This window comes from Phalaenopsis equestris, unplaced genomic scaffold (assembly GCF_001263595.1).
Source record: "Phalaenopsis equestris unplaced genomic scaffold, ASM126359v1 Scaffold000864, whole genome shotgun sequence".
Taxonomy (NCBI): Eukaryota; Viridiplantae; Streptophyta; class Magnoliopsida; order Asparagales; family Orchidaceae; genus Phalaenopsis; species Phalaenopsis equestris.
The window spans coordinates 111,966-126,012 of record NW_018165304.1 but is presented as its reverse complement, the minus strand read 5'-3'; the positions used below and the strand labels follow the sequence as shown (position 1 = coordinate 126,012).

Genomic DNA, 14,047 nt, shown 5'->3' with positions numbered 1-14,047 from the left:
GGAGAGCTATCGGTGTTAAACTACAACTAAGTTGCTGCAGTAGGAAAAACAGTGAACAGGGCTGACGAGCGGCTCTGTCGCAGACGCCAGAGGCAGAGCCGAACATGACGTGACGCCGGATCGAGCGACTCTGCCAGAAGAGAACGCATCGTCGTCGAGACGCAGACGAACGCGAGCCAACGAAGACGAGCGCGAGCTGACGAAGACGAGTGCGAGTCGACGAAAGAGAAAGGAGCGGAAGCTTCGAGCGACAGAATCAATGGCGATCGCCATCCGAAACATTCGAAACCCTAGCAGAGCAGTCGTCCGCCATTTTGGTATATATGTATATATATAGACCCTGAATTTTCTTCCTTGATTTTGTCAAATTTTTTGCTATCTTTAGTATTTCCATTCATGGTTTACTGTGTGATTGTATGACTTTACCTCTTCAAAAATATTTCATGAGCTGAAAATGGCTTCTTAGAGTAACTTGTGATAACTTTCGTTAAATATACATGTTTAACAATTATGTAGCTAGAGTGTATGGTGCTTTATCTAGAACATACCTAGCATTATGGCTTATATCTGGAGCTTGAATTAGAATACTCATGTACCTATTGTAGTTACATTATCTTGAAGTGACATACTTCATCAAACAAAAATGCACTGGCAATTTCTTAAATGCCTTGGAAAAGAATTAAGCTATGAATGCAATGAGGTCAGCCCGCAAGATAAAAGTCTATTCTTAATTCATTGTCATATCTACACCTAATTAGAACCCACAGGCTTTAATTTTTAAAATAGTACTATCAAAGATATCATGAAAAACGTTACGTGTTATAATTATCGGTGAAGCTTGTTTTGGATTTAAGTCTAAATGACACCTTAGAAGTGTACAGTTATTATTGAAGTATTCTAAATATGACCTTGGAAATGGCCTTTCTGCAATGTTGGAGTGATGTTATGTAAGCAGCTCTTTTCTACTCCAATTTAGCGTGTGCCTTATGTATTGTTCACACTATTTTACCAATAACTCAATACATTTTATTGGCTTAAATATACTTTAATGGCTGATATTTTCAAGGCCTTGACATGTCTGTCGCGTAGATGGATGAGCTATATTTGTCAAACAATACGAAAAGCTAATAGAATGAAACTGATATAAACGAAGACTAATTTTCGCAACAAAATTTGGGCAAATAACAATCTTTACTATACCAACATAAAATAACCCAACTCAAATGCATAAAAGATGAGCACCTATAATTTGATGTAGGCAATTTCTTCCAAACCCTAATCCTAGCATCTATAATTCGAGAAGTAAACGATTTCTCGAAAACTCTAACATTTAGACTTAAGACAACAATATCATAACCCTAACCTTAAACATATTAGTCCTCTTTGTACCTCATAACAATATATATATTAATCAAAGATGGAGCAACTTATTGTAAAAATGCTTGCAACGCTACCAAGAGAAAGCAACTTTTAAGAAAGTTGTCGTGTGAATTATAAACTCTTTTTTCCCAGAAAATCATATAGCAATACTTTGAAAACTAATACACCTTAACAGATCTGATTGTAAGAATAGTTTCTCACCATAAAAATTTTAAAATATAGTAAGAAAATAGTTCCGCAAATAGAGTTATAGTAATGGTCTGAAACATAATGCAAACAGAAAGCTACCCCAACCAAACCCACATAATCTCTTAAGCAAGCGAGAGATGGAAGAGAGGGAGAGAACAAAATAGAGTGATAGAGTGGGTGGGATAGAGATAGAGGGCTCAAGTAAGCGAGCCCTAGTAAACCTGCAATCATGAGTTGGGGGGATGTGAAGGCGAGTTCAAAAGAGCATTGTGGGGCCAAGAGCACGAGTCAGTGTGTGCAAGGCCTAAGAGCATGAAAGCACATTTAGTGAGAAATGGGACCAAGTGGCCAACCGATTGCCCAATTTTCAATGTCACAGAAAAAAGACAATTTTAATACTAAAAGCCAAGAGATAAGTTTTATTTACAATTTTTTTATCTTGAAGTTATCACTAGAATTTTTAAAATGAGAAAAAGAACAATAAAAAGAAAATGAATATATGAATATGTATATATATTAAAAAACATTGAAAGAGATCTAAAAGTTACATATTTTATAAAATATAATGTTTTTTTGAAGATTTAATGAAGACTTTCTTTCAAAAAATTATAATTTATTTAAAATTCAAACTTTACAAGATTATCTTTTGAAATTAATCTTAGGAGAATTAAATTCAAATATATATTAAATAGTAAATGTAGGCTAAGTTTATATTAATATTTTTTAGAAGAGAAAATTATATTTAAAAAGAGAATTATATTTTATATTAAAAAATTAAATGCATTAAAACTGTAAAATACGTTGCAGAATCGAGAAAAAGGATTATGTTCGAACAAGTTTACTTGAGACTGCTGAAGGTATGAGAGGTTAAAAAATCAAATAACTAGGGTTGAAACTATTGTTACCGATTAAAATTCATAATTCTCACTTAAATTAAAAAATAAGCTGAATTTATTTATTACCTTCAGAGAAAAAGAAAATTTGGACCGACTAAGTTCCATTATTTGAAAGAATTCAGCACTTGCTCTTGGGATCAGCCCTGGATGATTGTCCGAACCATAGATTGTGAAGGTCTTCCCAGAACCAGCTGGTCCATAAGCATATATGCAGACATTATACCCATTCACTGCAGATTGTACAAGATACTGCACATAATAAAATAAATAAATAATTATTATTTATTTTAATTGAATGTTAATAGTAATTTAATATTAACAGAATATTAGGCATGTAATTTTCAAACGCATGCAAAACTGCAGTTGCATATAGAATCTTTTAAATTTGATTTTAAGAAACAAAGACTGATATTTAAATCACATGCCTTGGTATCCTCAAAAATATCATTCTGTGAAGCACTTTGGTCAAAAACGCGATCAAAGAAATGATGCTTCGACTCATCTTTCCATGGATGTGCAACGGTAAACTCATCTTCCCTTACTAAAATGTTGCTCTCCTTCTCATCAATCTCCTTTCCAGTTAAAGGACGCATGCGACAAAAAACTCTTATCTTGCCTTTCATATCTATGATTTAACTCGTGAATAAATTGTAGCAAGCAAAAGAGGAAAGCAAAGAGAAAATATAAAATGAAAATAATCAGAAAACAAATTTGATTGAAATAAAGACCTTCAATCATGTTGCAATACTTTCTCCGCAGAAGCTGCTCTCCTTTGTAAAGTGCTTCAAGTTCAGACAAGTGTGCTGCTTGCCCATTCAAGATTGAAGCTATTTGTTCATTCTTCCTATCAAAATCCTGTTTAACCAAACAAGGGAAATCAGTCACATATATATCAGAGTTAACCCAAAAAAAAACAAATATTATTATTGAAACAATTAAGCGGTTACAATCAAACATACTTAAATTTACAACAAACACGACACAAACTCACACTAGGGCTCAATCCATGGGTGGTGGAGATTGGGTAGATGGTCAGAGAGCGAAGGTAGTGTTAGTGAAATGGGTTGTAGTTGGTTGGGACAGCAGAATGACGGGCGGATATTGAGTTGGCAGCGAAACGGAGGGCCGGGACAGCAGGAAACATAGAAGGACAAAAGGTTGGGGACTGCAAGAAAGCATGAGGAGTGTTGTCTGGTGCAGAGACAGCGGGATAAGCTACAGTCCAAGTAGCAGCAAGTTGGAATGATAGTTGGGCAGCAGGAAAAAAGCACATTTGTTGTGCTCCAGATGGTGGCAGCGAGGTTGAGCGACTGGGAGTGATACGAGAAGGTTGGGGAAGATGGAGGAGGATGAGCGGGATGGCAGCGAGGCTGGGAACGGGCGGCCAGAACAATTTGGGAGGATGCGGAAGGAGATAGGGGAATATAATCACCACCTCAAAAGAGAGATATAGTTATAGCACCACCCACTCCCTTGATACAGTCCATATAGGAAAGAACTAGAAAGGAATATTCTTTTCCGCTAAGCTCTTAAGCCAATTTATAACACTGCAGGTCATCACTACTGTCTGATCATCTATCGGTAGTTAAACTATTGAATTGACTGTACTACTCAAATAACTCTATATGGTCTTCTGAAAGTAAACCTAGGGCTTCTCATCTCTGATATGTTGGGCCTCCATCAATAGGGGCAACTCAGAAGGTAGGCAATATATCTGAAAATTATAAGATCTTATTTGAAGTTGCCTGTGTCTAATATCGGCCCCTCAAACACAAGCACATTTTGGACATTCAATGTCAGTTGTCACACCCCAACTGACTCTCATTTAAGGGTCTACTGAGGTGCGACTGAGACAGATAATTTGGCTAGACTAAACTCTCACCAACACTCGTCTTGACTTGCAGAATCAAGGCCCAGTGGGTGTTGAACAAGTTTAACTAAATCGTAGCAAACATACTAAATATATTCTCATTTATTCATATTCACATATACTAAGAAGCATGAGAATAATAGCATCAAAACATGTCTATAAAGAACTGCTAAAACAAACATAAATAAAATATATAAAATATATACCCAAAAGACTGAGCAACCTTTCGAAGTCATAAATGCAAAAGCTGTACAAGTGACACTTTGCGACTAATCCTGAAGCTCTTTGGTCATTTGTGAAAGTAAACAACGTAGAGTGAGCAATAACGAGTTCAACAAAATAATCAATATTAAAACAACATTTTATAACAAAAGAAAAACAACATTCATGCTCGTAGGTAATTATACATGTTCACACAAAAGCCACAACGTATTAGCATCATATAAAGAATGTAAGAAAATATATAATATAGAAAATCATGATTGTTGTATAAAACATGCATGTCATTCATTCATGTGTAGTCATTAGTTGTTGACCTCATTTTGAGGTCATTACTCTTTTTCTTAGGGTCTTAGGATCTAGCTCTAGGAGTTCCTACTCACCGTCTTAGAAAACTACAAATTGGTACCCACCATTTTAGAAATTTCAAAACACTTCCTTTTTTCCTGTGATGTCTAGCACTTATGGTCTCAAAACCATCGTCTTATGTACGAGCGAGGGTTATTGTGTGAAGACTCAAGGAGAAGTTCCCAATAGGACCTCAAGCCCTAGGAAAACCTCCTCACGACTTTATCGTCACATACACACACCAAATGCACAAAATTGCACGAGGTTGGACTTCAATTAAGCTCAAAGAATGAGTGAAAATGCGAACTTCTTTGGATGACCTCCGATGACGAAATAGACTGCATCGCGTCCGGGACACCAATTTTAGTAGGAAATGACATTCATATTGCCATATTTCTGACACGAAAAAATTAGCACGTAAATTGATGAGTTAGTCAAAACGACTTCCGGTGGTGACACAGACCGCGCCAACACGTCCAGACATCAAAATTACCTAAAAATGATACCAATTTTGTTATGTTTTGACGCATGGTTGAAAAGTACGAATTGAATTTTATTTTTAAGAAATATTAAATTATTTTATATCTTTATCACTTATATTATTATTAAAACCCTAAGCCTTATTTAAGGCTCCACCCGCATGCTTAAACCCTTCGTTCGAGCCATCTTAGAGCTCGATCCCGCGGCTCGTCCCGCACCTTACCCGTGCCCTAGCCTCCACCACGCGGCGTTCTTCTTCCCCAGTTCAGCTCAACCGAGCGGCTCACCTGTTGGTCTTTGCCTCGTTTCTAACCCTTCTCCTTCTCTAGTCTTTTACTACTCCTTTATTGTGACGATTCAATTTTTGTTGTTCCATTTGGCAGAGAAGCGGTGGTAGACGGCTGTTTCCCCCTCTCTTCTTTATCTATAAAAGAGCTTCATAAATCTCTGTTTTAGGTAGTTGAAAAATTTTTGGGAGAAGCCAAGGGTTGTGTCTTTGTTGTGAGAGGCTTTTGAGGAAGAAAACTCTTCTAAAATCTTTTCAAAATCTGATCATTGTGCGCTTGGAGTGTCGAGTGTTTGAGGATTGTTGTTTACTTTGCCGAAAAAATCCTCTCTAAGCTGTATTTTTCTTTTTTTCGGGTGCTTGAGGTGTGGATCATTCGAGGTTGTTGCTGCTTGAAGTCTTAAGGAGAATTTTTTTTTTCTCTTGGAGTGGTTTTCCTGGAATTATCTTTCAATTTTATTTTAAATCTGCTGAAAAGAGGTACTCTTCTCCTTCCCTTTATTCTATTTTACCTAGGATGGCATGTTGAGGCATTTCTATCTTCTTGCAAAAAAGGTTAATGAAGGAGTAGTTTAGTTTATTTTGAAGTTTAGACATTGAATACATGCTGGAAAATATATTTGGAGCTTAAATCTTGTTTCTCTCACCGCCCCTCATTAGAATACATGCTGGAAATTATATTTGGAGCTTGTGTTGTTTATCTTGCTGCCCCTTGCTATAACACGTTCTGGAAACTATTTCATGAGTTGGAAAAGATGTCTTTGGGGCTCATATCTAGTTTCTCTTGCTGTCATTTGTTCGAATGCATGTTGGAATGAAATTATCAAGGCTTCTATTGTTGATATTCATGCTTACAATAAATGTCGGAAAGATGTGCTCTCTTTAGCCCATTTGGTGGTCTTGGTTTTGGCTCTTTTCGAGATAAAATTTTAATGGAAATGCTTCTATGTTTTTCCCGCTTGATATACTCGGTTTTAGCTCCTTTGGGGCTGAATTTATGTTGGAAATTTTTGTCTTGTTTTTCCCATGTGGACAGGTTCGACCTTGGCTTTTTTTTTTTTTTTTAAGTTGAATCTTTGTAGGAAATTTTTCTCTGCTTCGATCCATTTGGATGAGCTCTGTTTGGCTTTTCTTTGGGATTGAATTATAGTTGGAAGCATTTTTTCTGTTTTGCCCCATGCATTGGGTTTGGTTTGTTCATGTGTTGGGTTTGGGTTTGGACGGGTTTGGGTTTGGACTCTTTTGCTCTTTTGAGTCAAATTCGTATTAGCAAATGGTCTTTGCTTTAACCCATGTGTTGGGTTCATTTTGAGCTTCTTCTAGGCTGGAGTTAGCTGAAGTTTTTACACTATTTTAACCGATTTGTTGGGCTTGGTTTCACTCTTGTCTGGACTAGACTTGTACCCTTTGTTGGGTTGGTTTGGTGGCTGTTTTGTTCCTCTTTCAAGCTATGCTCGTAAGCTTGTTTGTGGGTTTGTTTGGGGTTGGTTTAATGGTTGTTTTGTGGATTGGTTAATGGTTGTTTTGTGGGTTGGTTTACTGGTTGTTTTGTTCCTCTTCCTAGCTCTACCCGTAAGCTTGTTTGTGGGCTTGTTTGGGGTTGGTTTAATAGTTGTTTTGTTTCTCTTTCTGGCTCTACCCGAAAGCTTTTTTGTGAGCCTATTTGTGGTTGGTTTGGTGGTTGTTTCGCTCCTATTCTCAGCTCTACCCGTGAGTTTAAATGTATAATTGGTATATTCTACAAAATCTGAAACTATTGGGTAGTCTATTTACAAGAATCTGAAATGCATGGTAGGTGGAATATTAGTTTGAGGCTCTGTGTTCATTCCCTATTATTGCTACGTGTTTTCCCATTTGTTGAGGCTCGGTTTTGACTCTTCGGAGTTGGATAAAGGCTAAAAATATTTCTCTGTTTTCCCCATGTATTGGACTTGACTTAATTTAAATGATAATCTGTTTTTCGGCTCTTGTGTTTGGCTTGGATTTAGCTTTCTTCTCATTTCCTCTGGATGTGGGCCTTCTCCTTTAACTTTAGTTCTTTTATGATTGAAGATGTTTAATTTGGGATTGATTTTCTCCTTCATTTTCCCCGATCGCAAATCTTAATGTGGTGAGTTTTCACCTTTGCTGTGAAGGTCTGTTCATTGATTGGGTGAACTGTACTTGGAGCACTTTCTAGTTGTATGTTTGGGCTATTTTTAAAGTTTTTATTCGCCACATTTTGAAGTTTTCTTCGTGAAGGTTTAAATTATATTTTGAGGCTTTTAAAACTACTTTTTGAGATTGATTCGGTCATTTTTTTAACGAGTTTTAAAACGAGTTTTAAACGCTTTTAGGAACGAGTTTTAAACGCTTTTAGGCCGATGCACTTACAATTTCATTTTAAGCTTTACTAATTTGACTTTGTTTTAAAAGTTGATTGGTCTTTTTTCGTTTGTTTTGTTTTCTTTTTCTTTTATTAACGATCAAGTTAAAAATGAGAATTTACGATTTAATTATTTTCGGAAATGATCCATGATCTTAAAGAAAAATGTGAGGAAAAGAGAAAGGGAGAGGAAATTAAAAATGAAATTTGCTCTATTGAGATGATAGAAATCTAAGGAAGAGATAGGATAGCAAACCATTCACCACTCCTTTTGCATAAGAAAGATGAAATTATAATTGAAAGAATAGTTGAGAGTTGGAAGAAAGTAAGAGTTTAAATGACGATTAGGAGCATGGATTGAAAGATCAGTAGACTTGCATTTAGGCCCCGTAAGCTTTGAATAAACTTAAACCTAATTGTTTTAACTAGGATTGAAGCACATTTCACAATCCTTTTGCCAAAATTATAGGTTTACTCCTAGGACTTAGGAGTATGATAGCAAGCTAAGCTTGATCTAAAGCTGTTCGAGGATAAGTTGAAAGACACTTAATCGAAGATAGACGCTTTAGAACACTTCAAGCTCAAACTAAAGTGTAGGCTTCCTAGGTCTTAAGAGCACACCCTGAGAGAGTTCATCATCCTAATTTTTAAATGAACCTAAGAAGCCAGACATCTGACCCTAGTTCATGAGTTAATTAGGACACTAGACACGATGGTGCACTAGATTGTGGTTTATGAATGATTTAATTAAATCAAATAATAAAATTCTTGTCTTAACTTGACCAAAAATAAAACTCAATGCTCCCGGATTTGAGCTTGAATCTTACATTCAGATTCTTCTGGAAATTGTGAACATTCCCAATTTCACATATAAATCTCTTATTTTTTCTCATTTATATGTGTTATTGTGTTTTGTTTTGTCTGTTTGACTTTTTCCTACGATTTGTCGGTTTTCTCGAGTTTTTTTTTAGGTCGTGCTTTCTCCTGTTTACACAACGCATAGTAGCTAAACTTAAAGGAACAACGAGTCTCCCAAGTATACAGGTTTGATTTACATTACAGTATTTTCTTTTATAAACATGTTATACTGTCTTTTTTCTTTACTGTATAGTACATTGTTGCTTTTCTTTCACACTGCATGTTTTACTGCTTAGTTTTTGTACTATATCTTAGTATAGGATAACCTAGTGGTTAGTTGCATTTTCAAAACTAAAACTAAACCCGGAGGTGCTATGACGAAGAGCTTGGAACAAACAGCGTGGGCAGCTCGACGAGGACATTCAGAAGTGAAACTTCAAGGTAGATTATCAACATCAAAACACTTTTACATTCACACTGATCACTTTCCTTAATTTAAATAACAACCCCTAGGATTTTAAGGTAGTTTGCCTAGTGCAGTGTAAACCCTCATATATCACCTTTAGGCTTTTGTACAACTCTGGTTATGCAATTATAAGTCCTAACACTTTAGGATTCCGAGGTTACTGTACGGTATGGTGTAAATCCTCTTATATTTTTAGGTTATTTGCAAGATCAGATATCGTGAGAATATAAGTCCTGAATTCTAAATAAATTGTAGGATTAAACATTAAATAACATCATTTCAAAGATATAAAGCCAAACAGTAGGATAGTTGGGAGGTCACCGGGGTTCTCCCCAGATCTGTGCTAAACCCTACTCTTCGCTCCTTCGGATTCCTTAAAATAATTGTTCCTATTTTGAGTCATTCCCATTTGATTTTCCCACGTTCAATCATGAAAACCTAAATTTTGAAATCTAGAAAGTAAAATCACTGATCTTAATTGAGAGTTTTCTTAAGTGACCACGGTCATTTAAGATGTAATTGACTATAGGGGCTTGTTTCTATAGGGAACTTGGAATGCAGGTAAAATAAACCCTATCTAATCTTTATATTAGGTAGGGGAACTTGTTGGCCTCATAAAAAATATTTCGCAGACCAAATGAATGTCAAAATTTCTTTAATTTAGATGATTGAGCCTACTACAAATAATATATTTATTCTTCGGGATAAGTGTATTACTTGTGGTATCGTGCTTAAACACCCAAACTATTCAAAATATGAGACTCGTTTGGTCTCAACTATTTTTAAATCAAAATGTTACTTTCAAAAATCATATTCATATCAAAACTATTTTAATATTTTTCCTATATTTTTTAAAATCAAAATTAAAACGGCCGACATCACTATGTAATCATAAGCATGTTCATAAAAATCATAAACATGTTCATAGCAATGTCCCTTGTAAGAACATAGGTCTCAATTATTTTCATATCATGGGCTATTACTCTACCCTAAAAGACATTAACTATTGATAAAAGTTTTACCATCCTAACATATCAGTTATCGATAGGCCCCAAGATACCAATGGTACCCTGTGTTTTGTCACTGCCTGATCACAGTTGTTTCAATGCCTAAACACCAAGAATCGGGAATATCATATTCCTGCATAATATAATTGCAAACACCCATATAATTGTCTACCTATAACATCACTTGTGACATTTAAATCAACATTCATGTATCAAGCATTCAACAGAAACATTTTATACATCATAAGTATAAATCATAACAAATGAATGCCTGCAAGCAATGATTCATAAGCATATTCATATTCATCTGTAGCTAAGATATCATAGCAATATATGTATCGTAATGAAGCGAATTTGCTTTCATATAATCAATACAAGATATTCATCCATAATATGCAAGAAATTCTAAATGCATTGCCAAACATAAAATCACACGAAAAACTATAAAAGATTATTTTTCTTAAGTTAGCACGAGATTATTTCACTTGAATAGATAATGTAACCCTACGATGAGTTCCCACATGCTCGACTCGAGCTCGTCGCCTTGTGTAAACAATCTAGAAATTGTAGACATCTTAGAAATTCATGTAATTTGAGAACATAACGTGATTTAACTAAAAACATAGCTCATTTGCCAAAACACACCTCAAACAGACTTCTCGACATAAATTCACCCTTTCGATACACCTTATTTTCACCCTTTTTTTCCTAAAACCTCACTCCTCCCCTCCCCTCACTGATTTTGTGCCAATGGCCCTTCCAAACCAAGTTAGATGCTTATGACAAAACTTAGACATCTGTTATGGCTACCATACAAATAAATGGTCAAATTTGTGGCAAGCGCCAAACCGGAAACAAGAAGTAATGTTTAGAATCGTGTAAAAGAAGATTTCACACTCACGAATTCTCCCAGAAGATTTGGATCATAGCCTATGGCTCCCAAATTCTAGCTCGCCCATTTCTGCTCGCGATTAGCTACAATTTGAGTCGTTGCTTATTCGCGTTAGCTCTTCAATCCATGAAACTGATAGCAAGGAGAGGAATTTGAAGGCTCTTGAGTATAGATCTCACCCTTACAATTACATCCAGAGTTCAATATCATGTAAATATGTTATTCGAAAATAGAGCTAGGGAAGATTAGGGAATTTAATTAAGATTAATGAAATTTATTTAAACTTATAACTTTAGAATTTTATATCTTCCATTCCAGTCATAATTCACTTATAGTGTTTTATATTAAATTGATCATTTGACATGTAGAATTTTATAAAAATAATTCGACTGAAATCTAATGCGTATGCCAAATTTGGGATACTTTAAAAATTTGTTGAAGTTTTACATGATTCTCTAATTTTAGGAATTACACCAGTCCTGTTGATGCTCTACTGAATGCCTGCAAAACAATTTCATACTCAGCATTAACACCCATAAACTCGTTACCTCCTAGCACCACCAAGGTTACTTAGGCGGGAGTCTCTCTCCTGGGTTCAGCTGAAATCGCTGGCATTTCTTCCTCATCAGCTAGAATTCGAGCATCCTTTATGAAATCTTCTCCTCCTGGAACACTGTATATTACTTCAACTCCTCTCTGATCAGGTGAAAGAGATCATTCTTCTAATCATGAAATCTAATTCAATATACCAAACCTATGACACTTAAAATACTCTCTAACTGATATAGATTTAGAAATATTAGCTTGATCCACTTGTTTTTTTACTCTGAATTAGTTTCTCCTTAAGCGATATCGGCTTGAATATTCCCTTAAGTGTATTCTTGTTGTAAGATCCTGTGGTTGCACCTTGCCTGTAATATGTGGTCGCTCTGTGATGCCGTCTCTCCACTTTTGAAGTTGGGATCTAAAGATTCGGTCCGTAGTGAACCGGTAAATACTAGCACTGCATCTCCTATTTCACATTGAATAAGGTAGTGATCATATAATTTCCATCACGTTCATGTATGTGCTTCAAATTTTCTTAACAAAATATAGCACCCTTCTTTAGCTTGTTGGTGCCTAGTTTCACCATTCTGTTTGGTGGGACTTCTTGGTACTCAAAGCAAAGTTTCAAAGTGTGAAACTACTTGATAAACTCGTCTGTATCCAACTGGCCATGTAAATATGGAAAATCCACCGTTACTTCAAAATTATGGCTTCTCAGATATTTAAGATCAAATATTCATAGTAGAATCGATGAAATCCACAGTAGAAGAGATCACTTCATTCCTTTGATCTAGTGAGTTGTCGTTGTGGCAGTAGGTGACCCTTCCGAAGTGCCTCATCTTGAAGGTGACAAATCTTAGTTCCAATTGGAGGAATTCTTATCTTACATTCGTTATAGAAGGTTCCATAAGATCTCAGGGATTTCTCATAAACGAGATCACATCCTTTCCTTTTATTCAAGCTATGGCTATTGTCTCCTCGGTGGCATAGCCAAAGTTTGGGTTTGTGTAAATGAAAAATGGTGTATAGGGATGATGTAAGGTGGGAGAGAATTTTTTGATGGTCGGTTTGAAAAATCAATAAAAGGAAGGATTTTTGTGTGGAGTTGGGATCAAGTATTGGTGAATGTTAAAACCCTAGGATGAGACTAGGTTTATGCTAACTCTAATACCAAATTATGCCACAATTAACCAAAACCTCAATAAAAAAGCAAAGATTATTACTAAAAGCAAATAGGTGTTTAAATGGTTGGGGAGCGAAGGTAAGTGACTGAAATAGGTTGTAGGTGGTTGAAACAATAAAAAAAATGAGGGCTAGGATAGTGAGGGGCAGTGATGGAAAAGGACCGTGGACTGTAAGAAACAGGAGTGTGTCCGGTGCGGGAGCAGCAAGTGGGGACTGCAAGGGTAGCAAAATAGGTTGCAGTCTAGGCGACAATAAGTTGGAATGATGGTTGGGCAGCAGTAAAACAACTGATTTGCTATTTTTGGATGGCGACATCGAGTTTCAACGACTGGGAGTGATGTGGAAAGGTTGGGGAAGGATGGAGGTGGCTAAGAGGGATGTCAGCGAGGCGCGGAAGAGAGCATATAATGCAAGAATTGCAAAAAAGAGCCAAAAGAGGTCGTTCCTTGAAATATTGCATCTTGCATTAAAATCTCAAAAAGTTATAAGATTGTTTTGGGCAATTGTAGCTGAGAATGGACGATCGGGAGTAATGTGGGAGGATGCAAAAGGGAATAAAGGAAGATAATCACCACCGCATGTCACGACTAGGTCTGATATCTTAGAATTAACCAAATCTGAAACAATAATCAGTCGATATTAATATTTAAATAACTATCCACAGGTTTCTAGAAACAATAACCAAAACTGTAAGCTTTATTTTAAATTTATCCCTTCTCGTTTTAATAAAGGTATTTAACATTTTTAACATCTTTAGAAGTCATATCACAATTACCATTATAACCAAATTTTTCTTAAAAAATTGCACCCGAAAGTACACCTTTATCGTTTCTTATATTGTGCACGGGTACATTTCATCCCTTCTCAGTACAATCTGGGAGTAATCCCGTATGACAATCTTTTACGTTTCATTTATTTTAATTGCTTTCATTTAATGTCATCAACCCATCGTTTTCCTTTCAAATTTACACTTCATTTATTTCAGTAATTTTTCATTCACCATGTCTCAGATTATAAATCCAGGGATATGAACTAATAATGTAGTTATTCATTAATAAAA

The 14,047-nt window shown here is 35.8% G+C and overlaps 1 protein-coding gene across 5 annotated transcripts in view; it reads right to left on the bottom strand.

Annotated features, from left to right (window-relative positions):
* The window catches only part of LOC110031904 (kinesin-like protein KIN-14I), a 127,081-nt gene that overhangs the window by 17,111 nt on the left and 95,923 nt on the right, over positions 1–14,047 (bottom strand). For all 5 annotated transcript variants that reach the window (XM_020735336.1, XM_020735335.1, XM_020735331.1 and 2 more), the window contains 3 exons: positions 3,194–3,320; positions 2,891–3,090; positions 2,532–2,714 (listed from right to left, as the gene is read on the bottom strand). In XM_020735336.1, the coding sequence (XP_020590995.1) occupies positions 2,532–2,714; positions 2,891–3,090; positions 3,194–3,320 (510 nt within the window). The remainder of the gene's footprint in view (positions 1–2,531; positions 2,715–2,890; positions 3,091–3,193; positions 3,321–14,047) is intronic.